The sequence below is a fragment of the Ornithodoros turicata genome, chromosome 4 (genome assembly GCF_037126465.1).
Source record: "Ornithodoros turicata isolate Travis chromosome 4, ASM3712646v1, whole genome shotgun sequence".
In the NCBI taxonomy this organism is placed as follows: Eukaryota; Metazoa; Arthropoda; class Arachnida; order Ixodida; family Argasidae; genus Ornithodoros; species Ornithodoros turicata.
In genome coordinates, this window is record NC_088204.1 from 50,915,980 (window position 1) to 50,942,429 (window position 26,450).

At 45.3% G+C, this 26,450-nt stretch overlaps 2 protein-coding genes across 2 annotated transcripts in view; one reads left to right on the forward strand and one right to left on the reverse strand.

Annotated features, from left to right (window-relative positions):
* Positions 1–2,394: 2,394 nt before the first annotated feature.
* LOC135391527 (ragulator complex protein LAMTOR2-like) lies at positions 2,395–19,256 on the reverse strand. Its single transcript, XM_064621803.1, has 3 exons — positions 19,094–19,256; positions 18,863–19,025; positions 2,395–2,642 (listed from the first exon to the last, which is right to left on the reverse strand). The coding sequence occupies exons 1-3, from the start codon at positions 19,174–19,176 to the stop codon at positions 2,496–2,498; spliced, it is 393 nt and encodes a 130-aa protein (XP_064477873.1). The 5' UTR covers positions 19,177–19,256; the 3' UTR covers positions 2,395–2,495.
* A 198-nt stretch (positions 19,257–19,454) lies between these two features.
* The window catches only part of LOC135391528 (protein ecdysoneless homolog), a 43,888-nt gene continuing 36,892 nt past the window's right edge, over positions 19,455–26,450 (forward strand). Inside the window, exons 1-2 of the mRNA XM_064621804.1 lie at positions 19,455–19,672; positions 26,002–26,119. Of these exons, the coding sequence (XP_064477874.1) occupies positions 19,480–19,672; positions 26,002–26,119 (311 nt within the window). The 5' untranslated portion in view covers positions 19,455–19,479. The remainder of the gene's footprint in view (positions 19,673–26,001; positions 26,120–26,450) is intronic.

Sequence of the window (26,450 nt, forward strand, 5' to 3'; positions counted from 1 at the left end):
CTGGCGTAAGTGCGAACGATGCGTAAAACAGCTTGCCTGTTGGTGTCACTTGTAGCAACGGTAGGAAAAGTGTTTGTGTTACATATTGTAACGTAGCACGTTAGTCTGCTCTGGCGCGGGCTTAAAAGCAAAATTACGCGATTGTTTAATCGTGATTCTACTGCACTTGCACGTTTATGTTGCTTGCGTCGTAACAATTCGTCGCATAAATCTTTTCAAACTTCATAAATTTTGGTGCAATGAAATATTTGATACAATGAGAGGTCTCGCCATCCCCGTGTATTTCGTTGTGTTGAAGCTTGACTATATATTAAAATTGGGCACTTCTGGTATAGCTCTAAGAAATAAACAGGACATGCACAATGGTAGTATTACGGTCCTCTATCTTATCCGGACGCCTCGGTACCCACCCTCTATCGTCCGCATAATGAATTTTCGGATTAGTGAATGAAGTGTGAGGATGCGTGTAAAACCAGTTTATTACTGCAGAACAAGGGCAGTGATAACAGATTGTCTTCTAGCACACGTTGGAAAGTCACATAGAGTGGACTCTTGTCCTTGCACAACGTCCTAGATCATAGACTTTCCAACATAAAATATTTTCACAAGCTTCCTATAACAGATGGTCACGTATAATAGACTTGTGCTCAGTACAAATCAGACACTTTGTTTTCCGCGTCTTGGAAGCCATAGTTACTGTCTCTTCACAACGGTCTTCAGTGACTGACCTCTGACCAAAAGGGGGGTCGAAGAGTTGAACAGAATGCTTCTGTACGAGGTGACATCCCTTGGAGACAGCACCAAGTACAGTGGCCATTGACACATTTCTGTGTAAACGAGTCAGAATGACATGGCTCTGGAACATTGTTTCCAGTACTTCATGCCCGAATACGGATAACGAGTTTTGCCCACCTGAGGTGTGCCCAAATCTCCAGCACACCATATTTTAACATCCCTCACAGAAGACTGTGTCTGAGCAACTTCTACTTGTGCACTGCCTGCAAGGTTGCTGGTGTCCTCGGCCAGGTTCCATCCTGCAACCTTGGGATCAGTAGGTGGCTACCAACTGATCCGTCAAGGCCAGTTAAATGGGAAGTACAGCTTAGGACAAAAGTTCACAGAACACCGGGATGTTGCATTTCTCCATTGGAGCGATACTCTAGCAGCAGACAGGAGCGGACACACATACTGAGAGATAGATTGAATAGCCAGTCACCCGTTTCTTATTCGATCTCTTTGTGATAGCTAGCTAGCAGGGGGCCGCTCAGATGAAGAAATACGCAGGTGGTGTGTTCCGTTAACTTATGTCCCAAGCTGTACCATGGATCTCTTTTTGATTGTCGTGGAACATTCAACCACAGAAATACTTTCCCAGCATCACGCGGCTGACGTTGCGTATCACGAGGTTCAGGCATCCCCGTATTAAAATGTGTCAACGCCAAACAAGATTTGTGACGTGACCACTCTCTGTTGTTACTCGTCATACAATGTCTGATGAATTAAGCATGGTTTTAAGCAATCTAACATGCTGTCTCCTACTTCTAGTGTTTCTCGTGATGTAGTTAACTGCATGGCAACCCTTTGTGTCTTCCTTGCTGCAGCTCAGGGATTTGCAAGCTAAATGTGATCGAGCAAAGCTAATCGCACAAAAGAATCACATTTTCAGATTGCAGAGCACCGGGGTCTCTAGTGGGTTGCAGCATAGAGGAGGAAGCTCCCGAGTGAAGTAGCCCAGCTTGGTGAGACTTGCAGTCACGCAGCATACGTTGTTCAGATCACTACCACGTTCACAGGGACATAAAACTGTGAAATTGTTGCTCTCAATCGACACATACCAAATGGGGCATTGGACTGACGTGCCTTCAGTTATACAAAAATGCAATTGAGCATGGCGTTTCATAAAGACATGCACAGCAACACCAAACTTCCTGGCATTTCCAAGATTCATTCCAAATTGTGGGAGTTTATCAGCCTTTCAATCTTGCAGAAAGGGAGATCCCATAATGAATATGACAGCACTAACAAGCACTTGCTCCTGCAAGTTACATATATATTGTTATCACTTTTCATGGCAAGAAGCCCAACATACTGCAAAACCCTGAAGTGAATGGGCTCTGGAAGTAAATGAAGTACATCCGATACATCTGATACGCATGGCTTACATCTTACACCTGATTCTTACATCTTTACATTTGATACGCACAGCTTGGGTTGGACCAAATACATGTGCACCAAATGTTCCTCCTGTTTTGCCTCACTAGCCGAAGCTGTCATGTACTGTAGCAGTGGTTGTACCTATCACTGCGGGGTCCCAAGCTGAACGTGGGAAAGGGCATCACTTTTCCCCCATTTCTCTCCTCAGGATTTCTACTGCGACGATGAAAGTAAACATACTGTATAACAAATGTGATAACTTTATTCCGTCAGTGACTTTACTGGGGCAGCATTACATACACACTAAATATTGTACAGAACCAGGGTGGATACAAAGCAAATCAAGATGCAGCTACCTGCAGTAGTGGACCCTCTAGGTACTCTACCAGAGCTTGAACTTTAGCTCGAAGAAGTCCTTGCCCGACGCTCTTCTTGGCATGCAGGCACAACAGCAGGTTTGCAACTTGCGTGATTACCACCTGACCATCCTGCAACACAAACGAACGTCTCAGTGGGAAACCTATGTCTAGAGGCCGCATTGTCTATGTGCGTCTCATGCTTTGCAGTTTCCACATCCACACAATTCTCTATTTCGGGAGTCAGACATTACGGTATCACCCTGCTCATCTTTTCATTATTCTGTAACGCCCCTCTGTAACTTCGTGATTTGACAGGAGCTTCCCAACTAAGGTGCAACATGTACTTGGATTCCCATCCTACAAAAACATCTTTCGTGTGCCTTTGGAGTGCTGTAACAACATCGTATACGACAAATGTATTTATTCATTTATTTAAACATCACCCCCTTAAAAACATATGCAACCCCTTTAAGAGGTTATTGCAGGAGTGCATCAAAGAAGCATTCACAGGAGAATTGGCGGACAGAACCATCCAGAGCGTTCCAGTCTTCATGTCCATGTCTTCAAATGTACATGAGTACAGCATGTGCAAGTCAACTAAAGAGGTATGCCAACTACATAGCATCACAAAGGGTAGAAGTAAAAGTTTTGCTCCGTAGGTTACAAATGACAGCAGAGCTGTATGAGTTGCATGGCCACCTCTTTTGGCAACTCTAACCCCATGAAATCTCGAAGTGAGCACTGGGGAATGAAAAGAAAGCATGTCAGATGCGGTGAATAGATGCTGCTGACAAGAATGCATACTGCAGGATGGAGTGACATCTTCGGCCCTCTTACTGCACTATGTTGTGCGACTGCTGTGGCTAAAGACACTGAGTGTGTGGAGTGCTTAGGCAATGCACACGAGTAGCTGTCTATTTCCTGCCATCCTGGTCAATGCAAGAGCACACAAATACGTCGCTGCCAAGCTGCGCGAGATGTAGAAAAGTGCAAGAATGTAGTCGTCATGGCTGACTATCCCACCCCATAGGTTTTCATTCTTGACTGACCTCATATAGGGTGAAGCCAGTCCCCATGATGGTCAATACACATACCTGGGTGTCAATTAGGGCAGCAAGGTAGTGTGATCCAGAGGCATACTCTGTTGCTGCGCTCAGCGGCTCACAGGTGTCAAGTTGTGGCGGCCAACTGGGAATTTTACATGAATGTGATAGAAGCGCATTGACTTGACTTGTCACATTGAATGCACTCATGTAAACGATCAATTCGCTCGGATAGCGCATCAAATTCAATCCGCTAGACAGATGTGGATCGAGACAGTCGATGCGCATTGAAAGTGTGCATGTAAACAGAAGATGTGCATCGAAAACAGAAGGAGGATTATGGGAAGACGTTTGCTGCAGGACAAAAAGGAAGTTCAGGTGGTCTCTGAGGTCGGCGGATTGTGTGTTTCTCATTAGTATGACAATTCGCTTTATGACCAAAATCTGCGGGAAGGGTGGAGATCATATTAACGAGGGTTCACTGTAAACAGTTGCGCATAGTCTTCATTACGGTTTTCACTCGATTCGACGCCCTTCTGTTGCATTCATGTAAACGTGGCTTATGGCCTGCACGCAACCCGTGTTTGCTGAGTTCTGTCCCCGGGAATTCCTAGACATCTTCCAGATATCTCCAGAATGTCCAAGATGTTCATAGGCAGTATATTTGGATGAGTGGGCCTTTCAGCAGCTTACTAAACACAAGCTTCACTTCACTTTGCTGATTCGCGCATGTACTGTGATGGGTTCTGGTTTTCAGGTCACGCCCAGCATGTCTGCGGAACAAGACTCTTATGCTCTTATCGTCAATAATCCTGAGTTTGAGAAGTGCTGCATCGTTGATCATTAGACGGAACCACCTGTTGACTACATACCCTCGTCAGTCTTCGTCCTGTACCAGTAACACCTCCATGCATATAGAAGACAACCCGCGGTCTTTCTGCTTCAGTGGGCCTTTCGGCAGCAAACTGAACATGACCTTCAATGGTTTTTGCCTCACTTTGCAGGCAAATGTCTACTTTCATCGTAAATGTTTTAGATCTGATGATCGCACCTTGCTGGTGCTGCAAGGCCCTTGTATGATTTGACATGCTTGAAAGATTGTTTTGTTTTGTTTGGAAACTAATCCACGACCTAATGGAAAAGGAAGAGGTGATAATCTACAGGGCATGCTTGGATTGTCAGGAAGAAAAGAAAAAAATGTATAAATGATCTCAAGTTGAATCAGTCCTCCTTTCACATGAAACTGAATGCATTTGATAGAGAATAAGGACTAGAGGATTTTGTGGCTTCCTTTGATAACCTTGTATATCAGGTCAAACAGTGCAATGATCATGTGGTGCATATTCACGAGAAGTTCATGAGGATAAGTAGGGTTCCGCGTTTTCGGTTTTAATCGAAAAACATAGAATACAGAGGAACATTCCAGGAACCATGACAGACAAATTGCTGCCCATGCCCAGCTTAAGATTCTGACATGCCAAGCAGGCTTTCCTTTATTACTCTTCTTTTCTTGGTATTTGCTATGGTTGGATGACCTGCGACAACACTGAATGTTCCAGGGTCAATCCTTCTGTCCCGGATCGGGTGCGCTAGTCGGAATCTCATTCTTCTGTCACTGTGGGTGCCCCACCGCGCTTGTGAACCTCTTAGGGACGTGACGTTAAGTAGAATCTCGGTCACCAGCTTTTAGTTGTTTTGTGGAGAAGTTACGACAGTACATACAGCTCCACTTTCCACGTATGGCGGTCCTGTCTTTCTGCGGCACCTGAGAGGGAAGAAAAAGGAAGAGGGCCTCGGACTGCGTTTTCGAAAATCAAGATTTTGAACTCTCAGCCAAGGAAGATATTGTCGTACGCAAGTATTGTCGCGTGACAGTTAATGTGGGCTGTGGAAGAAGTGCGGCGCGCATATCGGAGCACGTGCAATCATGGCGCCACGTGAATCTGAAGAACCCTCGTAACGAACAAGGCTTTCTGGTAATTTCTTGCAGCACTTATAGAACTCGAACTGGTACTTCGTAAAACTGGTAATTTGCATTGGTTGTTGTTGTTAAGGCTGCGTTAGACGCGCACAGCACTGAAATTACATTGTAATTGCTATTCACCGATAACTGTCGGGTAAACCATGTACACGCAAGGAAAAACATCGAAAAATTCCGATTCCGCGAAAATCAATAACCATAGAAAAACATATGCCGAATCCGCCCGAAAATAAACATCGAAAACGCGGAACCCTAAGGATAAGCTAGCTTATCTGGAAATAGAGAGCGTCGAAACAACTTGCTAGTGTTTGGGTTAGATGAAATTTCAGATGAAGTCCATTCTACTTTGCTTGTTTCCTTGAACAAGTCATTCAGAACTCAGACAGAAGCAAGCTAAACCTGTTAGTGCACAGTATTGAGAGATGCCATAGACTGGGTCCTAAGAAGTCTGGTAGCATTTGACCAGCTATTCTTAAGTTTGGTGACTACTGAGAGAAGATGGACATCCTGCATAATTCTTAAGTTAAAAGAAGGATCGATTCATCTGAAGGAATATTTTTGCAAGAGTGTCAGAGATGTTACGAAAAAGTTATGGGACAATGTGCGGGAAAACAGAGATAAAGGAGACAGAGTGGTTTTGAAGTATGATCGTCTCTTTGTTAATCAAGACTTATAAGTGGGAGGCTGTTTTTAATAGTAGAGTTTTGGCTAGCTCTGAATGTAAACGCAAGCAGCATTGCTCGCAAACAACTAGAACTGCAACATCTTGTTTATACGGTGGAAAGTAACAGTTCCTGTTTATGCCCACAAGCCAGATGTTGTGGGTACTACTGACACATGGCTTTCTGACTGTATTTTGTGTAGAGATGGAAGCTGTGTAAGACGGCCAAGAGAGGTGCGTGGGGACGAGGAGCTTCATGTAGCTCGTAAGATGCAATCGACCGAGGCATAATAAATGGCTTATCAACGGAGCATAGTGTCACAAGTGACAAGATCAAAGCCACTCAAGCTTGCAAGTAAGCACTCTCAACTTTGGTGACAGTATCGGCGAAAAACCTCTCTGTAGTCGGCATGGCCAGCCAGCAATCCAAAACTATACCAGCCCTGCCCTTCAAAGTTCGCTCTCCGGAAGCTTTCCATTTTCGGAACTTGTCCTCCTGGACAGAATGGTTGCAGGATTTTCAAGATTTTCGTTCTGAATCGGGGCTGTGTGACAGAAAAAATGAAGCCCAAATTCGTATGCTCTTATATACGATGGGAGGCCAAGCATGACAAATTCTCGCCACGTTCAAACTTTCGGAATCCACCGCCATATTCAACGGGAGATGCGACAGGGAGTCTTATCCCATATTACAAGTTCAACGCCCTTCACCCGTTTGGTCTTAACAAATCACAAGGCACCCTAGAAACACTTCACAAATAAAATATGCCCAGATCCTTTTCCTCCTACTATTCTATCCCCTTCGTCATCTATCTACACTGTTATGCTTTGCATTAATACTACAGTCAAACCTCGCTTTACGAACACCCTTCGTTTCTCAGAAAATCGTTCGTAAATCGAGGTATTCGTAAATCGAGGTCCGAGGAGTGCAGTGCACAAATACCTCACAAAAACACGGGAAATTGATTTGAATAAGTTTTATTTTTGAAAATACTGCGTAATTGTGCTCTGCACCATACTTTCTGCAACGTCTATCCTGTTTAGAAGAGATGACAGAAGTCTGACACTTGACTCATCCACCCGGTCCCCAAAGTACCGTATCGCGCGGATGAGACTGTTTCCAACGGCAAATATAACGCTTGTTACCGGCTGTCAGGACTGAACGCCTTCTCTTGGAACGGCAAGATGTTTCCATCTCGGAGACCTGGTCCAAACTCACAACCGTTCGGCTGTAAACGCCCAAATTATTCTTTCAGGAAATGATGAATCATGTTTGTGGAACGTAGCGACGTTGGGACATTGTATGTTTGACCTTGGCAGAATGTACTGAGGAACTTTCATCATCCTCCGGTCCATTGGCCTGTCCTCTGTACGTTCATAACGCCCGTTCGTATATCGAGGTCAGAATGGCTTGGCTACTTTGGGTCCGTTCCCTAATAATCCGTTCATAGTTCGGATATCGAGGGTTCGTAAAACGAGGTCAAAATACATGGAAAAAGTTTGGTTCCTTGTGGAGCCGTTCGTAAGTTGAGGGAATTCGTATATCGAGGGTTCATAAAACGAGGTCCGACTGTACTTTCTTTATTGCATGCCACATGTGTGTGTTACAAATATATATGTTTAAAAGAGAAAAGTGTGTTCTGAAAATGTCCCCACGTAACCACTAACCTCCTTATCACTCGGAATGTTTGCCCCTGCCTGCCTGTCACCCCGTTTCGTCCCGTTGTCCGTGCACTTCATTCTGAACTTCACATCTTTGTGACCGGTCTGGTGCAAAGATGCCTGCATTCACGTAACCCCCTCGACACTCTAACAAAGCGGCACATTCACCTCGGTCGTAAAAGACTGAATGGACCTTTTTTTCCCTGGGCTATCGACCTACAACTCGCATGAACCTTTAACACAACCCTAACACTCTGAATACCATGTCAATGATGAGGACGGTGCCCAGAAGAAGAACAGTCTCTGTTCGAAATACGAGGGGTTCAAGACAAACCGGGACTTTTCATTTTTTGCAAACTTAAATGAACTTACAGGCGAGAAACTAGTTTTATTTTTCAACGTAATCTCCAGCTGCACTAATGCACTTGTCCCAGCGTTTCGCGAGGGCTTGGATGCCAGCAGCGTAGAAATCCTTACCGTCGCGCGTAGCAGCCATGATCGGACCGCATTCTTGACCTCCTCGTCACAGAAGAAGTGGCGGCCCCCAAGGAACGCCTTCAGTGGCTCGAAGAGATGGAAATTGCTGGGGGCGAGGTCTCGACTGTAAGGGGGATGGGGCAGCAACTCCCAGCCAAGTGCCTGTAAGGTGCGTGTCGTGAGATTCGCGGTATGCGGGCGTGCATTGTCATGTAGGAGGAGGTCTCCTTTGGTGATGAGGCCCGGCTTTTCCGAAACTGGAGGTGTTCATGATAGTGTTCAACGTTCCCACAGAAAGGTCCGCCTTTCGAGCCAGTTCGAGACATGTTATCCGTCGGTCCTTGAGGATCAGGCGCTCCACAAGTTGGATGTTCTCAGGAACTCTGACACTGGGCTCTGAGTCGCCCCGGCCGGGATCGTCCTGCATTGATGTACGGCCGTCTCGGAACCGTTTGCACCACTCAAACGCTTTGCCGCGGCTAAGTGTATCGTGGCCATACTGAGCCTGAAGACGTCTGTGAATTTCAGATGACTTTACGCCTTCATTCACGAGAAACTTCATGACAATTCGCTGTTCGATGTGCGCGCTCACCTCGTTGTCGGCCCTCTTGTCCAGCATGTGTCTTCTGTTTTGCACAAACTTTGGACTGCCACGTGGTGAACGTCGCATGCGAAAATGACGAAAAAGAAGTAGCGCGAGCCATTTGTACACTCAGGGGACACAAAGTCCTGGTTTGACTTGAACGCCCCTCGTATTTGCAGCTCTCATCCTAAGGCACTTCCCTTCATCATCTGAGAAAAGACTGTCCTGCAGCAAACGCTCTAGAGCTAGAGCCCCTCCAACCCGAGAAAGATGTGTGGATCCACGAATTGAATCAACAAGGGACTGTTGTCGGGCGTCATACAGCATCACGCTCCTATGTAGTCAAAACTTCGCGTGGAGAAGAAGTACGTAGGAACCGGAAACACGTCACACCATTCTAGAAGCTGAGCTCACCCGCTTACCCTACATACGACCTGGACTCCACGGACTCTACAGGTGCTGACCAGCATGTGGAACCTACTGAGAGTATGAACCAAGCTGCAAGTGAAGTAATCATCCCACTAGACACTTCCATAGGAAGGTCCCATAATGGCAGACTCTACAAACCCAGAAGACCATCGGACTTCTGAACTATGAAAGAGGGATGTAGAGATGGAAGCTATGTAAGATGGCCGAGAGAGGTTGTGATGAAAGAGGTATGTGGGGGACAAGGTCTCCAAGGAGAGTTCGTGTTGCGGGCTCCAAGTAGGAGCTTCATGTAGCTTGTAGTGTGTGTCCTGGGTCGACTTCAGTAGGAGCTGGGATACACCTCCCAGCTTCCCCCACTGCGCTCACTGCAACTAAGGAAACTGGTGGACTACAAGATTGATCTTGTAGTCCATCACTTGTAGTGATGAAGTACGAGTGGCGCAGATAAAGAGCTATTTATCCGCGCAGGTGGATAAATAGCTGTGCCAATGTTCGTCTGAAAAGTGTGACAAAAAGAAAAAACAGCCAGTGCGGGGATTGGAACCTGTGTCACCTCCCAGTATCTTCGTGGAAAGCGGTCATCCTAACCACCAGGGCCAGCCTTAGCATCTGTGGGGCATCTGTGGGGCCCTCTATATGTTATAATGTCTAACAATTTAAAATTAGCTGTGCGAAGGTTCCTACTGAATAAGTGTTAGTATTACTGTTTCTTGCTATAAGTGTTAGTGATTACGTTTTTATGTTTGCTGTCGACTGGATGTCGGTAGCTTGGCACTGACATTTGACTGTTGCTGCTGTTGAACATTGTTACTGTATTTTTTCTCTCTTTACCGGATCGTACTAGCCTTAGGCTATGATCCGTATGGATTATGCAGTTATGTTGTTTAAAGCATGTGTCAAAAAAAGTAATAATAATAAAAAAAAAAGATTTGACAAAGTGATGCGGGGCTTCTCTCTCTCTCCCCCCCCCCCCACATACACACACGGCAAATGCCGGGTGACCGAAAATTACGTAATTCATAAAAAATATTCGCGACTGCAAGGGGTCGGGCGTAACCTTTATGAGTATGCCGCCGGCACCCCGCACAAATCGTCTTTGGTGTTCCATACCATCCTCCTGGTGTTCCTTCTACCATATTCCTCTCGGGCACGAGTTGTTGTCCTGATTGTATTCTGTGTCCTGTATTTCATGTGGGACGTAGAGGTTAGTAGTTATAACATTTTGCAATTTTCGTACTGCCGAGAGCGCACATTTGACCAAAATGTACTCTGTGTCCCCATACTTGTACGGATATGAACGGAAAATCTCGCTCCGAACATCCTGAATCACTGCACTTGCACTACATCATTATCGTCATTTCGACATGATATCAAGACCATTCTCCTCCCGCCGGGGAAGCTTGAGGAGCAAAGGTGCGGCGGCGATCTTCCCTCGCAACGAAGTATAATAATTCGAGGCTTATGTCGCTAGACGACTGCGATCACGAGTGACACGACAGTAGTCGGGTCTGTGGATTAAATCTGCCCACCTGAGGGCTCTTCAATGTGCGCCGAAACCAAGTCGCCACCGTCCTCGGACGGGTTTGAACCGGCGGTCTTGGCGGGGTTAGCAGGCGGACACACTACTGGCTAAGCATTGGCTAAATTGTGGAAAGATTGGCGGAACAGGACAGCGTTGGAGTAGAAAACCCTTGTTTAGTCACTTTTTTCTTTTTCATTCGGGGATCGTTCTGGCCAAAGGCAAGACAAAATACCATCCCCAAGTAGGCTGGCCGGACATCGGGACCACGACTGCTAAAGCGGGGCCTGTCCCGCCTAAATCGGGACGTCTGGTCACATTAATCATACTCAGAAACGCGGGGGGTATATTTATTAGAAGATGAAAGAAAAATGAGGAAACAAGAGAAGGAAAGGTCAGCAAAACGGGGTGTCTGCTTGTTATTCAGGAAGCAAACAAGTGCAAAATAAGAACGATACACTAAAAAAAGCGGAAGGGTGAACAGCCACTCCTATAGAATTAGGGACATAAGAAGAGTTTTCGTGATGCGCATGGCATGATGTACAGGCCTACAAATGGACGAGCAAGAACATAATCTTCGTTCACTTCTGGTACAAGCAAAATGTTTTTTTTTCTTGTTTTTGACCAGGTATTTTTATTACAATGTAGCGAGGACACAAGCACCATCAAATAGAGCAGGAATATTATAATTCGTATTTGTGAGAATTACAATAGTTGTTGCTTATTCTTATGAAAGGAGCACCTTTCTTGCTTTCTTCTCTGCAAAGTCTTTCACTATGTTTTCAAAGTTAAAGGTTGTGCCCAGTTTAGACAGAACAATGCATTATGGAAAATTAGTTCAACTCAATATTTAATTCTTTGTGAAAAGAATATTTGAGAAAGCCGTTCTTTCTCACAGCAAAGGCTGTGCTTAATGAGTGAGAACATCACAAGCGAATACAACCGCAACCACAGGAATCAATGAAAACTACACACAGGAAGAAAGGTGAGGTTATACCCCTGAAGCATGGAATAGTATGCCGTCTTTTCTGGCTGAATTTTCCTGGCAAAATACAGAGATCGATCCCCCCTCCCAGGACACAATAAAAAAGAGAAGACTTTTGGGCCACCGTTCGAGGCACATTATAATGAGACTATGATTTACTAATGCAAATATTAAGTTTCATATTGTAATACTAATATTTTCTCTCTAATGATCTCTCGGATAAACCTAAGTTGTACAAAAGTAAGGATTTTGTATAGTTTACATCCCTATGCGCATGTCGCTCATTTGGTAACGTACTGTTCTCACAAAGTTTGCGCATACTAAACCCTATTCCCTGTGACTGATAGAAATTTTCCTTAAGTCCTTAACTCATGTACAAACACTCTTTTAAACAAAACGAAATATCTTATCTGGCTGGGCGGGAGTCCTCATAGACGGGAACGTGATGGATGACACAACAGTTCTTGTCCGAGGAAGAATCGTTGGTAATTAATCCCACGTCGGAACTACGTCACAGGAACACACACAACACTTGCAGATGACGCCGAACTAAATCTTCCTTAATCTGACAAAGTGAATACTAGCTATTTTAAACGCAGTGAAGAGTTTAGGGCTTGTTCCGTATGCTCATGGGCACTTCTGTGACATGTTGCCTCCAAAACACCCGCGATGCAAGAGCACTCGACTTAGCTCTTCCAATTACGGTCGTCAACTGTCTTTCTCAGACAGTTGACGACCGTAGCTCGAGGGGCTACTCGAGAATAGCGACTGGCAAAAGGGAGGGACAAAGCGCAATATACGTAGTTGCAAAAAAGGAAACCTGCAAGAGCCTGACCACATCCGCGAACGCCCCGGGCTTGTTACACTTGCAGTTGCCATTACTGTTCAGAAAACATATTTGTAGGAGCGCGGGAATCCGTCGAAAGTTCGAGGAGAAGTCATCCACGTATCGTGTGTTGTCCTTGTCCTTTTGTTCTTGACGCTCCCCTCCTGTTTTTTCTTTTCTTTTTTAACGATACGACCAAGATAGCACTGGCTGTAAAACGTTTTTAACGGAGCCGACGATTTCTGCGTTCATGTTTCTGCCTTTCGACCGACCTGACCAAGGAAAGACAAAGGGGCCCTGCTGCATCTCGTGCTGGTCTGCCTACGCCAGTTTCATCGCTCATCACCGTGTCAGGTTTCTACACTTAAAATCGTGCATAGGTTTACTGACGCTTTCGTTCGAAATCAACATTTTCGGTTGCTTTTTCGGCACCGCAAGGCCCGATTTGGCCAAATCGGCCTAAGGCCGGCCCTGCTAACCACTATGCCACGGGAGATGGTCATAAGTACTGTATAAGTAGTAATTTTCGTAAAGTTCGCGAGCGCCCTTTTCTTCACGAAAATAAAGTTCCGCAAAATATTCGAACCAATGACAGAAGCATACGATAATGAAATATGTAAGAAATAAGGCCCAAGATACTGAGGTAACTTGTGTATGCGTTTTCTTGCACTATTACACTACACTGCCTCATAAAGCGTTAAGTTCCTCTCTGTTGCAGGTGGAGATAGCAGTCCAGCCATCATGAACCTCGCGCGGATGTCCCCGTCCCATGATTCCAGTTCCTTGCAAGCCTGGGTCATCCAGCCAGCATGTATGGGTTTAAGCACGCTGCCACGCAGATCTTAAGTAAAAGTTACAGAATCACTATCTGGTGCCAATCGTACGTGCTCCGCGAGCGAGATACCAGCCGAGTAAGGATCCCTTAATTGCAGCTCTCTAAGTCAGAAGGACTCTAAAGGAAGACAAATAGAACTGGTGACTGCCTAGCTGTGATACCTTTTGTTAAATGCTTCCCGAAAGTTTAAGGATTAGAGCTCCTAAGACGTGTGGTGCAGGGTCGAAAATCACGGTACCGCAAATTTAAGGTTCCGCGAATTATTGCCTTCTCCTGGTTATCCACAAATTCGCGAATTTCACTACTTATACAGTATTAGGCCGTAGTACTTAAGTCTAAGGCGACATGGTCAGACCACATTGATACTCACTTCCAAGGCCTTGAGAAAGCTAGATTACTTAAAAAGAACATTAAAGCCATCTACTGTTGAGACTAAATTGCTTGCTTAGAAGACGTTAATACACCCAATTCTGCAAAATACGTAGCTGAAGTTTGGGACCCTTACCGTATATCGCACATAATGAAGCTGGAGGCTGTACAGAACAAAGTTTTTTGTCTAAATATGATCCTCTTTTCTCTCCTAGTTCTGCTCTTTCTGACCTTCACTTGATAATACTTCGGGCTAGGCTTCAACTATTCATTTCAAAACCTTCCATGGTGTAGTGTCTGGGAATCTGCATATTCCTTTCACATCGACTAATTTTATCCAGCACTATCTCACTAAGATAATCACATACGTTAAATATTGTACCACTTAATTCTAGCGTTGACTGTTTTAGGTTTAGTTTTTTCCCATGCTGTATCACTGAGTGGAATTCCATTGATGGCTTTGTTCAAGAGTTGCCTTAATCTGAGTCATTTTCCTCACTCTTGCCATAGCCTCAGGTAGAAACTGCAGTACATGCAAATAAATAAATATAAATACTATGAATTGGGTTGCCACACATGGATTCTATCCATATTGAGAATGTTCCTTGTTGATTTTATTGTCTATGTCTCTTCCCTCCTACTTCCTAAAAGTGTGTCTTTCCTAAATGTACTGTAGAACCAAGCAGTTCAACGAGAGTGTGTGTTTGTCTGCTCCGTTTTGCACCATTCTTATTTCAAATCGATAAAAACCACCCAGTGCTGCGATGAAAAGATAAATAAAGAAAACACAACACAACCCACAACGCGAGAGTGCTCTGATCAGTGCACATGTTGTCGTCTTTGTTTGTCGTTTCGTCCCAGCACTGGGGATTTTTATCAATTTCAAGCTAAAATGAACAACCTGCCCAAATTTTAATTATTTCTGCACAGTGCTTTATACAGTGCTGGACAAAAGTTTACGGAACGCGCGAGCGGCATATTTTCTCTGGGCAGAGACACCCTAGCGGCGAGCGGAAGCGGGCGAGTCCACTCGTTCAGAGGGATGGAAGAGTGCGCTTTTGGCGACCCGCCGTGGTAGCACTGGTAACTTTTCTTTTGAGTGTAACGAACGCCAAATGGTTTCGTTTTCGGTCTACTGCACCGAGCGCGAGTGGCTATCGCGGGAAGGAAGTCTCTCCGCTATCGGAGAGATAACAGGGCGCTAAGATGAATTGAGGTGACAACGGGCTGCAGTGCCTAGTTTTCTCTTTTTTTTTATTAGACAAAAACGGAAGAAAAGAGCGTGTACCCTTTCCTTTAAGATTTCCGCACTCGCTAATGACAATTTAATTCCACGCCACATAGCAGAATTCATCAAGCCTAAAAACGTTAATCCTGGTTCATTTAATCTCCTTATAAAAGTCCACAAGGAAAATAACCCTGGCAGACCTATAATATCAGGCATTCACACACCAACAGAAAAGATTTCCCTTCTGATAGACCATTGTATAAAACATGTACCTCCGCTACTTCCTTCATACGTCAAAGACACAAATGATTTTCTCCTTAAAATTAATTCTATCAACAACCAGTTCTCAGATCTGACCAATATGACACTGGTAACCATGGACGTAAAATCATTGTATACTAACATCCCCCACGATGAGGGCCTGAATGCAGTGGAATCCTTTCTCCTTTCTTTTCCCTCCGACATCCTCCACACTTCTGCGGTCACCCCACTACTTGAATTGGTTCTAAAGTATAATAACTTTGAGTTTAATGGCAGACATTTTGTCCAAGTACATGGCGCAGCGATGGGGTCCCGCGTGTCACCTAACTATGCAAACCTCTTCATGGGTCAATTTGAAAAGAGGGCCCTTGAATCCTTCCCCGTACAGCCGCTCATTTTCCTGAGATACATCGACAACATTTTTGTTGTGTGGCCAGGTGACAACTCTTCCTTATTGTCTTTCTTTGAACACTTCAACTCCTTGCATAGCACTATCCAATTCACCTGCAACTATTCCAATGTTTCAATCAATTTTCTTGATGTCACTGTCTCCATTCGGTCTGGAAAACTAGTCACCGACCTTTATAAGAAACCAACCGATAGACACCAGTATCTTCATTTTAGTAGTTATCACCCCAATGTCCAGAAAAGAAATATTCCTTTTGGGCAGTTCACACGACTCAAGCGCATATGTTCTAATACCAACGATTTCCACAGACGCGCTCACGAAATGTCTGCTGATTTCAGGATACGTAACTATCCCAGCAATCTAATTGAAAATGCTTTCACCAAATCATGCTCGCTTGACAGAGAGTTACTTCTTTCCAGCCAACCTAACGAGGAACACAGAAATATTACTTTCGTGACCACCTACAACAAAGCCCTTCGTAACACGAAAACTATTTTCCAGCGCCATCTTAACATTCTACACAGTGACGAAAAATTGAAAGAACTATTTCCTTCTGCCCCCATTGTTACATTCCGCAGGTCAAGGAATATCCGGAATATCCTTACTTCTTCGCGTTTGCGCCGTACTACAACACCTGGTTCGGGTCCCTGCAACGGCACACGCTGCCAAATTTGTAATCTTATTTCTACCTGCACCTCGGTCTCCAGTACCATAAACAACTACACCTTTCAAATTAAACAATCTTTGCACTGTAACTCGTTTAACATTTGTTATCTAATAACATGTATGAAATGCAATGTTCAGTACATTGGTGAAACCTTCAACACCATGCGTCAGAGGTTTTACGGTCATAAATCCGACATTGTCAATAATCGCCCCACTCCCGTTGCTATACATTTTAACCTTCCCGGGCACGACATGGATACACACCTGTCCATTGCAATTCTGGAATCTGGCTACACCACCGATTGCAAACGCAAAAATCGCGAGTCCTTCTTCATTTCTAAATTGTCTTCTTTAAAACCACAGGGACTAAACGTTCATGGCGGTCCTCTGCAGTTGTTCAACCCATCCTCAAGCTAAGCTACTCCATTTACCTTCTGTTCTTAGCATTCTTAGCTCCATTTTCCCTTCAGCCCATAAGGTCACCCGTACCTTCCCACGCAGTTCAACAAAAGCTGTGTTCCCCGCGTACACGGCTAGACATCCACCTGTTCCCCCGTTTTTTTCACCACGAAATCTTTTGAACCCCAATTCTCTGAATGTCTCATTTACCCGTACACCTTCTCTTTCCTGATTCTTATGTGACGGTTGCTCACGTGATGCATTGTATTACTGTCTGGTTGTTTTGTGTTTACTTAGTTCTGGAAACCTGTTTTATTGTATCTGTTCACTTGGTATATATACTCGTGTCGCACTTAGCTGTGTAACCTGAAGAAGTGCAGTCTCTTGCACGAAAGTTCTTGTTCGTATAAATATTAGTTGCTCCTAACCGTTTTTCATGTTACGTGTGTGATTCCCTATTCGCGGGCTCCTTGACAGTGTTTTATTTTTTTCCCCTTTTCGACGTATTTTTTTTATTAGGCAAAAACAGAAGAAAGGAGCGTGTACCCTTGAACACACACACAAAGAGGCGGGGGAGGCGATAGTGTCTGAATACTTTGTCGGCCCCCTTTCGCAGCAATAACTGAGGACATGCGCACAGGAAGAAAAGCATATAGTCGACGGACAAGGTCCACGTCTTCACGTACCAAGGACCACTCTGCTTCTATAAATTCGCAGAGTACGCCCTCGCTCCTTGTAGGTGTCTGTCTCTTGCTCATCCTATTCTTCAGGATGCCCCAGACGTTTTCGATGATGTTTAATTCCGGGCTCTGCGCAGGCCATGTCAGCTGCATTACGCTGAGGTCGTCGAGAAGGCGTTGGACAGTTTTACTACGATGGAAGGAGCTGCCATCATGCTGGTAATGGTAGCACCCATCCGGGAACGGCCCGTCCAGAGCATAGGGGAGCAGCGTCCTCTCGACGACCTCAGCGTAATGCAGCTGACATGGCCTGCGCAGAGCCCGCACTTAAACATAATCTAAAACGTCTGGGGCATCCTGAAGAATAGGATGAGCAAGAGACGGACGCCTACAAGGAGCAAGGACGCACTCTGGGAATTTATAGGAGCAGAGTGATCCTTGTTACGTGAAGACGTGGACCTTGTCCGTCGACTATATGCTTCCCTTCCTGTGCGCATGGCCTCAGTTATTGCTGCGAGAGGGGGGCCGACAAAGTATTGAGACAGTATCGTCTCCCCCGCCTCTTTTTGTGTGTGTGTGTGTGTGTTCAAGGGTACACGCTCTTTTCTTCTGTTTTTGTCTAATAAAAAAAAGAGAAAACTAGGCACTGCAGCCCATTGTCACCTCAATTCATCTTAGCGCCCTGTTATCTCTCCGGTAGCGGAGAGACTTCCTTCCCGCGATAGCCAATCGTGCTCGGTGCAGTAGACTGACCGAAAATGAAACCATTTGGCGTTCGTTACACTCAAAAGCAAAGTTACCACTGCTACCATGGCGGGTCGCCACAAGCGCACTCTTCTATCCCTCTGAACGAGTGGACTCGCCCGCTTCTGCTCGCCGCTAGGGTGTCTCTGCCCAGAGAAAATACGCCGCTCGCGCGTTCTGTAAACTTTTGTCCAGCACTGTACAATCAAAATGAAGCATTTTTCGGTCAAATTCAGTCTTCTTTCAGCATGCATCAATCTTGGACGTTCATCTCTATCAGGAACTAATATTTATCTCTTTGGTCCCAAACAACACATCCAGATAACGCACGCAAGCAAAATTTCATAGCTGTTTCGTTTGAAATTGAGCTAACTACCGAGGATAAAAATCAATAGTGAATCTTTTGCCTGAGCGCTGGGCTGTCAAGAGAGGGGGATGCGTGTTGTTACGAACGGAATCGTTCGGAGTTTGTAGGGATGGAACAACACGGGGAAAGCCCCGAGATGAGACAGTTGTGAACGACGACGCGTACCTTCCCCATGTATTCGTCCTGCGATGCGATCGCGTCAAAGAGGAAGGTTCAGTGTACTACCTCGCACTCAGCCACAACCAGTCGAAGCTGCTTCTCGTTGAATGCAGTCTGCCCATTTTTCTCATTGGCCATCCAAATGCTGCTCGCAATGGCTGCTGTCATCTTGGCATCCTTGTCGGCGTAACCAGAATAAGCGAGCAAGCTGCCTTCTCTGTTTAAGAGCCTGAGAAAGAGAGCGGCAGACGACACTGTTCTAGACGTCAATGTATTGAGTAACCTGAAACAACTTACAAGGTACATAATACACCCTCTGTGTTGGCCTGAGATAGAACCTGGGTTAAAGCCTTTGGTTTAAGCATTTTTGACATGCTCATATGCTTTCAAAAAAAGCTAGAAGAACGTCTTCCGTCTCCTATTTTGAAATGACGCTTTGTCACATGCCTAGAGCCGACTGATTAAGTCACCATCCCTATTCCCGTATTCGAAAGGCAAACTATAGGGCAAACGAAGCCTCCCTTCTGAAAAAATAACAGTAATTCTTTAAAAGTGCTTACTTTTCACTAATAGCCATTACTGTTTTTAGTTTCTACATTTATATTTGAAAAGTGCTCGATTTTTCTTACCTCCATGCTGTGCATGCTCGACGGCATGTTTGGTCAGTTTCGGTTTTCAGCAATATGGCAGCCGCTACGGTAGTGGAAGATGATTCAGTGCGTTATTATCTGTTTCCAAAGATTTATAACGGTACCGATGACAAAACCTATTTGGAAAAGAAAAAATACGAGTACCTAGCGAAGCTGTTCCCTCTAACTTCTTCATACATATGGCAGAATGAGTGTTTCAACCTAGGCGTGGTTGATGCGGTGAAGGGTAAGTTTACGTCGACGGGAATGACAACTAATTCGGAAGAAATTGAGGCGTCCTCACGAAGCGTTACTTCATTTTTCACTCTCTTTTGTAGAAGCTAGCCCTCGCTAAGAAGGAGCTGCTGCTGGGACACCACAATAGACTAGCTGTTGTTCAGAGCGCCAAAATTAACTTATTGAACTGAATGCCATAAACAGCTTCTCGTCTGCGAAACGCATTTGCTTCTTTTCCATTTCTCTCTCCCTCACGATCACACTGTAGTACGAGCACAGGTATTAAGGTTGAGCGTATTTATTTGGATGTGCTGTTCACTGTGGCCATGGATGAATATTGGTATAATGCAGAGTTTCTCAACTTACGTTATTCGAGGTAACCCATGATCGTACCCATAGGCGCCGACTGCGGGGGAGCATGGGGGCCTGAGCCCCCCGGAACTTTCCCAGGGGTACAAGGCCCCTCCAGGAAGTCTACCCAGCTGACACTCGAGGTGAAAGTTTCGGAAAATATCCTAAGAATCACGTGTTTCATGCGAGTGAACATGAAAATCCTGTAAAAATTTGCCTCACAACGTCCCAACACGGAATTTGCGGCACCCTGCCCGACCTCTGTGTATGAACTTTGGCGTTGTGCCCCAGTCCCCTGTGGCAGACTGAAAACTCTCCACCTGTGATCGTGCCAGCATGCCCTCAACGAAACTACAACACTGGGGCAGCTGTGTAGAAGTGGGTGAGGCAAACTAGATGTCGTACAAGTAGCAAACTTTTATTATGTATAGCTGATTAATCAATTGTTTAATTGTAGATGCAAAAATACTCCAAAAGCCGGGAGACGACATAACTAGACAAAAAAGTTAAGAACTCCGACTTAACATAACAAAATAACAAAGTTTACTCAGACGTTTCTTCCGTCATGCAACGGACATCATCAGTGCCAAACTGAATGAGAGATTACAAAACCACGTTCACCACGATCAATTTCACGTACGAGATGGAACAAAATGGCAAGCTTCCTTTCTTGGATGTGTGCATGCGCCGATGTAGCTCGGGAGGCATTCAAACGTGCGTCTACCGAAAGCCTTGTGATACCGGCAGTTTCCTTGGTTTTGACTTACACCACCCCACGGAGCACAAACGGAGTGTGGTACGAACATTATTTCACCGATCTGAACAGTTATCATCCGGCACCGAGTTACGGGCTTCTGAGGATGTGACGATCGCCGATTACTTGGACAAACGTGGCTACCCACGCAGGTTTATTGAGGATACTCGCAAACGCGTGCAAGCATCTGGACCGCAGGACGGGAACCGCACCCGTCAGACACGTGTTGTCATTCCCTGAATGTATCCGCCGGGCTTTGCTTCCGTTGAATATCAGGACTACATTCAAATCGCATGTTAGACTCCGAAGTCTCATATCAAAACCGAAGGACCTCGTCCCCCTGGAAGACCAGTCTGGAGTAGTCTACAAGCTACAATGTACTGTGACACGTGCTACAGTGGTGAGACAGGCAGGAAACGGAACACTCGTTTCAAAGAACATAAGCGGGACATAAAGAACACGCCACACGGTTTAAGACGGAGCTTACAGAACATTGTTGGGACACGGGACATTGTTTTGACTTCGACAACGCAGTGACCTTGGTTCGAGAACAAAGATGGGGACCCAGAAAGCTTCTAGAGTCTTGGCACATACGGGGTGACTCCTCGGTTTGTAACAAAAACCGTGGCTCCCTTCCCGAACAATACTCCCATATCCTTAAATAGCGACCGTTTTTGTAATCTCTCATTCAGTTTGGCACTGATGATGTCCGTTGCATGATGGACGAAACGTCTGAGTAAACTTTGTTATTTTGTTATGTTAAGTCGGAGTTCTCAACTTCTTTGTCTAGTTATGTTTAATTGTAATTCATTTAATTTTTTATCGTTATGTCGCTTGATGTTTACCGGATTCATTAGACTATTTCACAATACTTCCCCGCAGATAATGCATTGTGGGCTGCCAGTTATGCTTCTAAGTCCCAAGTCCATGTAGACAGGAGAGTAGCTCTAAAGTAGTTCAGACTTTCAGAGTCTGAAACACAGGAGAAAACCACAAGCATGGTGCGGAGAAATTGTCTGGTTGAATTGCGGGTAGAGCCAACCGATAAAGACGACAGCTGTTGGCTCTACTCTTTGCAATTAGCGTCAGCCGTGGCAACCTGGTCCTGATCTCGCTGTCCGTACATTCCAAGGCGAAAGCCCTAAGCATAATGTTCGTCAAGGAGTTCCACAAGGAAGCTTCCCGAGTCTGACACTCTTTAATGTGTTGACGGCACGCCTAAAATCGATAATCCCTCGAAAATTGGCATTCTCTGTGTATGCGTGTGATATTGCCCTTTAGACAGTAGGAAAATCACAACTTGCCATTCAGCGCTTCTAGCAACTAGCTTTAAATAACATCCACAAGTACGTGCCGCAACTTGTGCTGGTCTTTTCACCCGAAAAGTGTGTTGAGCTCCTGTTCATAAGCAAGGCTATGACAAATTTCCCTCTGAGGCTCGGTGCCAAGATGCTTGGGCCTGTACATTTCTATAGCTTCCTTGGTGTGGTCATGGACTCGGATCTGCCCTGGATTCATCGCATTAAGCACCTTGAAGCCAAAGTGCAGTGATGGCTCCCCACTATTTAACATCTTTCTAGCACAAAATGGGGCTGTGGTCAGCGCTCCCTTCTTGCAGGTCACACAGCCTTGGTGCGGGCGACTGTACTTCAGTGCCTTCCAGTATCATTGGGAACGAAGAGACTCCCACCCCAAGTCCTTCGAGCCATTTTTATGCTCTAGTAGAAGAGAAATTGGCCACTGCTGCAGCAGTATACACAGATGGCACTTTCAGAAATAGCGAGTCTGCACCAGCCTTTTTAAAGAAGTTTTGCACGGGGAAACCAAAACAACACTGGGGATTAACTGCGTTTAATCGTTAGGTTTTGCCAATGCAAAAGAAGCGCCATTTTGGTGTGGGTCATGACATCATCCCTCAGTGCTAGTTGCCCGACATGCACCCTTCCGAAGTAGGGTAGCTGGATCCAGTCAGGGTCAGCCTGAGTGCACGGCCATTTCACAGGAGAATGCCACGCAGTCGCTGTGGAGCCAAATACGGTAATTGGATGTGGTCGAATGTGAAGACGGTAGCTTCCGTTTGTTCGGAAACAAGCCATTACGTTAGAACAGGCTGCCTACAGTGGAGAGCCAGCGAGTTTTTATATAATTGGGAATGGTTTTAAAATATGTTTGTGTGTACTAAGCGTGCCGAAACTTTGCAGAGGCATTCTCCTTCCAGGACTTTATCAGATGCATGCAGTAGTAGCAGTGTTTTTTCAGACTCTGCGGAACTCCTTCATTATCATCCGGAGGCGTAGTAGAAGGATGACACTTTTCGCATCCAACCTCATCAACAGCTGGAGAACCATATGCCGTTCAATTTTTTTTGCAACACATAGTTGGTTTTAGCCCGCGATAATGTACAGTGTTCGCCGACTCAAATTTTGCACTACAAGCTATTGAGAATACTGGCATACCAGGCTCGTCCGCACCCCTAGTGGCGGATGTGCTACGAAGTAGGACACAGGCTGGTTCTCCAGTGGGTTGCAGCCCATTGTGGTTTCGTGGGGAATGAAGAGGTTGACAGCACCGCAGACGCAGCAAATCTAGGAGACGGACGAGTACTGCACTGCTGAGAGGAGACCGTTGCTCCATTCTTCGACGTCTAGTGGCACCCCTAGCTTCCCGCAAGTTGACGATTGACCTTCTTGCCCCATCTATGCTTGCAAGAGTTGCTTCACTGCTCGCTTTCCAGATGCCACAAAACACCTCTTGTCAAGACGCTCCATTAATCCATGGGATGCGACTTAGTGTGGTTTTTTCAGCTCAGTGGTGTCATTTTGCTTGCGACAAGTTGACTCTCCGAGAGACTGTGAGTGCGGTGATCTGGAATATCTAGAGCACATCCTTCTCCATTGCCCACACTACCAACCTTTAAGAACCACACTTTCAGTTTGTCTACATCAACTGGAGTCTCTTCCTCTCTCTTCGTAAAAATTGCTTGGTCTATAGCCAAACACTCCGCCCTACAAGCACTTCTGAAATGTTTAGACACCTTAGGACTTCGGTCCTCACTGTGAGGTGACTCATTATTCTATTTCACCAGATTACCGCCAGCAATGGAGTAAAGTATCGTCCCTGGTGATGAAACTCCCCAACCATAATCATTATAATAATTTTTTGTTTTTTGTCTAACCTGGTCCAGCAATCTTGACGTCAGTTCCAATATGCCAATGGTTAAACGTTGTGCGCTGTCCAATAATGAGGCTGTCCGAGAGCGATCCTTGGTAAGCGGTCAAGTTACACTTGCTAGTACTGAACAGTATCCTGTTTGCGGAACCTCAGGACAAGGCTCACAGAACCACTGGGCTCAGGTTGAGAAACACTGGTACAGTGGACTGAAAGACAGTTCATTGAATCTTGGGAGCTTGGTTACGTTTCGAATGTATTCATCCGTAAGGTTGCATAACCTAACTTGGTCTAACCCGACGTCACAGAAAGTGTGAGGCGAAACGGACTTGCAGAATGGTGATGCTAACCAAAAGAATGCCGTCCCGGACTTATAAGCTTAAAAGAACAAGGACATAACACTTAGCATTTCTCAAAACCATGCTTCATTCGTTAAGGAGCCTATCGGGAGTCTGCAAAAAAAAAAATCCGCATAACGGTGTCTTATCCCTTCACAACGTAATTTAGAAAACGCCCTAAGAAATAGGCATGTGCATGACTGTGGCATCTGCTGCAGTGATGTAATGTTCACGTAGCGAGCACCAGTGTTTGCCACTACGATGAGTCCCATGTGTCACGAAATGACGTCTTGCACACTCTCTGAAGGAGTCGAGTCTGACGTCTTGCACATGCTACAGGTCATCTAGGTCATTGTTCTTGTGCAAGAATGCGTGTTTGTTATGCAACCTGCCTCGGCTAAGAACAAAAAGATTTCTGGGGCACCATTCACTGCTCCCTGAAAGGACCATTGAATGCAACCTGTGGTATCAGATAGCACCACATGAACAATGAAGAATGAAGTTCCAGTAATGAGTGGGAAGGTTGGTTGTCCTGCTTTACAGTGCGAGCTGCAAACAATGTCGAGTGAACAGGATGCCTGGATCGAGATGGACAATTAATGTGCAAGGTGCCCAAAGCTAATCTTCACAGTTGTTCCAGCAACCCCTTCAGTGTTTGCGTATTGTGGGAGGGTCAAACTCAACCCAGAGTCTCATGTCATGTTTTAATTTCGTTAGTAAGAGGCCTGGCCGCCTTGTGAAGGAACTAGGACTAGTCCAATCTGTGAGTTACATATATTCCTATAGGCAGTACTATAGAAGGCGACCAGCTCTCTCCACACGAGTATTTTTGTGAGATTCTCTGGAGGTTCAGCTGATTTCTTTCTATCTGCGAATCACAGCAGTATCAAAGGGAACAGGAATTTTCTTTTACTGCTAGTGGGACCTGAGGGAAACACGCCCTGCTAATGACATGGGGGACAAGTTTTGTGCGGTACAACAGATACACAGATTAAGATATGTATAGTTCATAAAGAAGACTCACCTTAGTTGTTTTTTTATGCAATCAGGACCCTGTTGTGTTGCTATGCCACGGTGATGTCTGAGTGTATCAAGTTTCATGGCCTAAACTGTGGAGGACATGCGTGCGAGAAGATGGAGTCCATGTTGGTTAACACTTAAAAGGATTGAGACATGTCATCCCAGGTTATCACAGATACACGTAAAGGACTGTTCTTCGCACTGATGTGAACCTGCATTGAAAGTTTGGAAACGGGGAAAATGAGCACCGCGAATGCCGAAACTCGTGCGGCTCTGACATCACAGCCCTCACCGCCAATGAGGGAGCGCACGAGAAGTCACGTGCTTACGGCTGCCAATGGGAGTGGGCGCAACTCTGAGCTCTGTGACGTCTGCGCTTCGCTCGAGAGTGTGTCCGCCGGCTTGTATCTCGCTAAGTATGAGACGCAGAAGAATAATTCTTTTTTCCCTCTGTATTCTGGCATGCAGTACAAGGTGTCCATGATGTAATGAACAACATGCATGAAGGTGTCCCAGCCCTTTTAACATGATGAAGACGCTGACAAGAGACAACAACGTGTCTGTTGTCTCTTGTCTATGTCCGTGTCTCTTGTCAGCATTCTCGTCATGTTAAATGGAGAACATTTTACACTTGCTTTCTCGGGGCATCACTGGAAATGATTATTTGTCCTACATGGCATTTATATATTTTTTTTACAAATTTTGCAGACGATGTACCCCCTCATATGGAAGGCATTACCTACTATGGTGAGAACATCGAAGATGAATGGTTCATTGTATTCCTTCTGCTACAGTTGACGAAAGAAGACGATGATCTTATTGTTCAGTAAGTAACATCATTTAAGCTCACTTTTAGAACTTTTATCAGTATATACCTGTTGAAGATGCTACTGAGCGCTGATTTTACCTGGCTTATAGTTCTTCATAGTGTGTCTCGTTTTGGGTGGTTGCAGGTGCGTGCGTGTATGTGCGTGTTTCTTTAAATTGGGGTACATAAACAGTAATTCATTTCAGCTGCTGTAAAATCATGCAAGCAAAAAATGCAGAGCTGTAAAATCGGTGAAATTGGACAATGTCAGGTGGAAAATAGAAAAAGAGTGGTTCTCGCATTTCAGATGAACATGAGATGTGTGCACTGCCTAGAGTCAAGGGGCGTA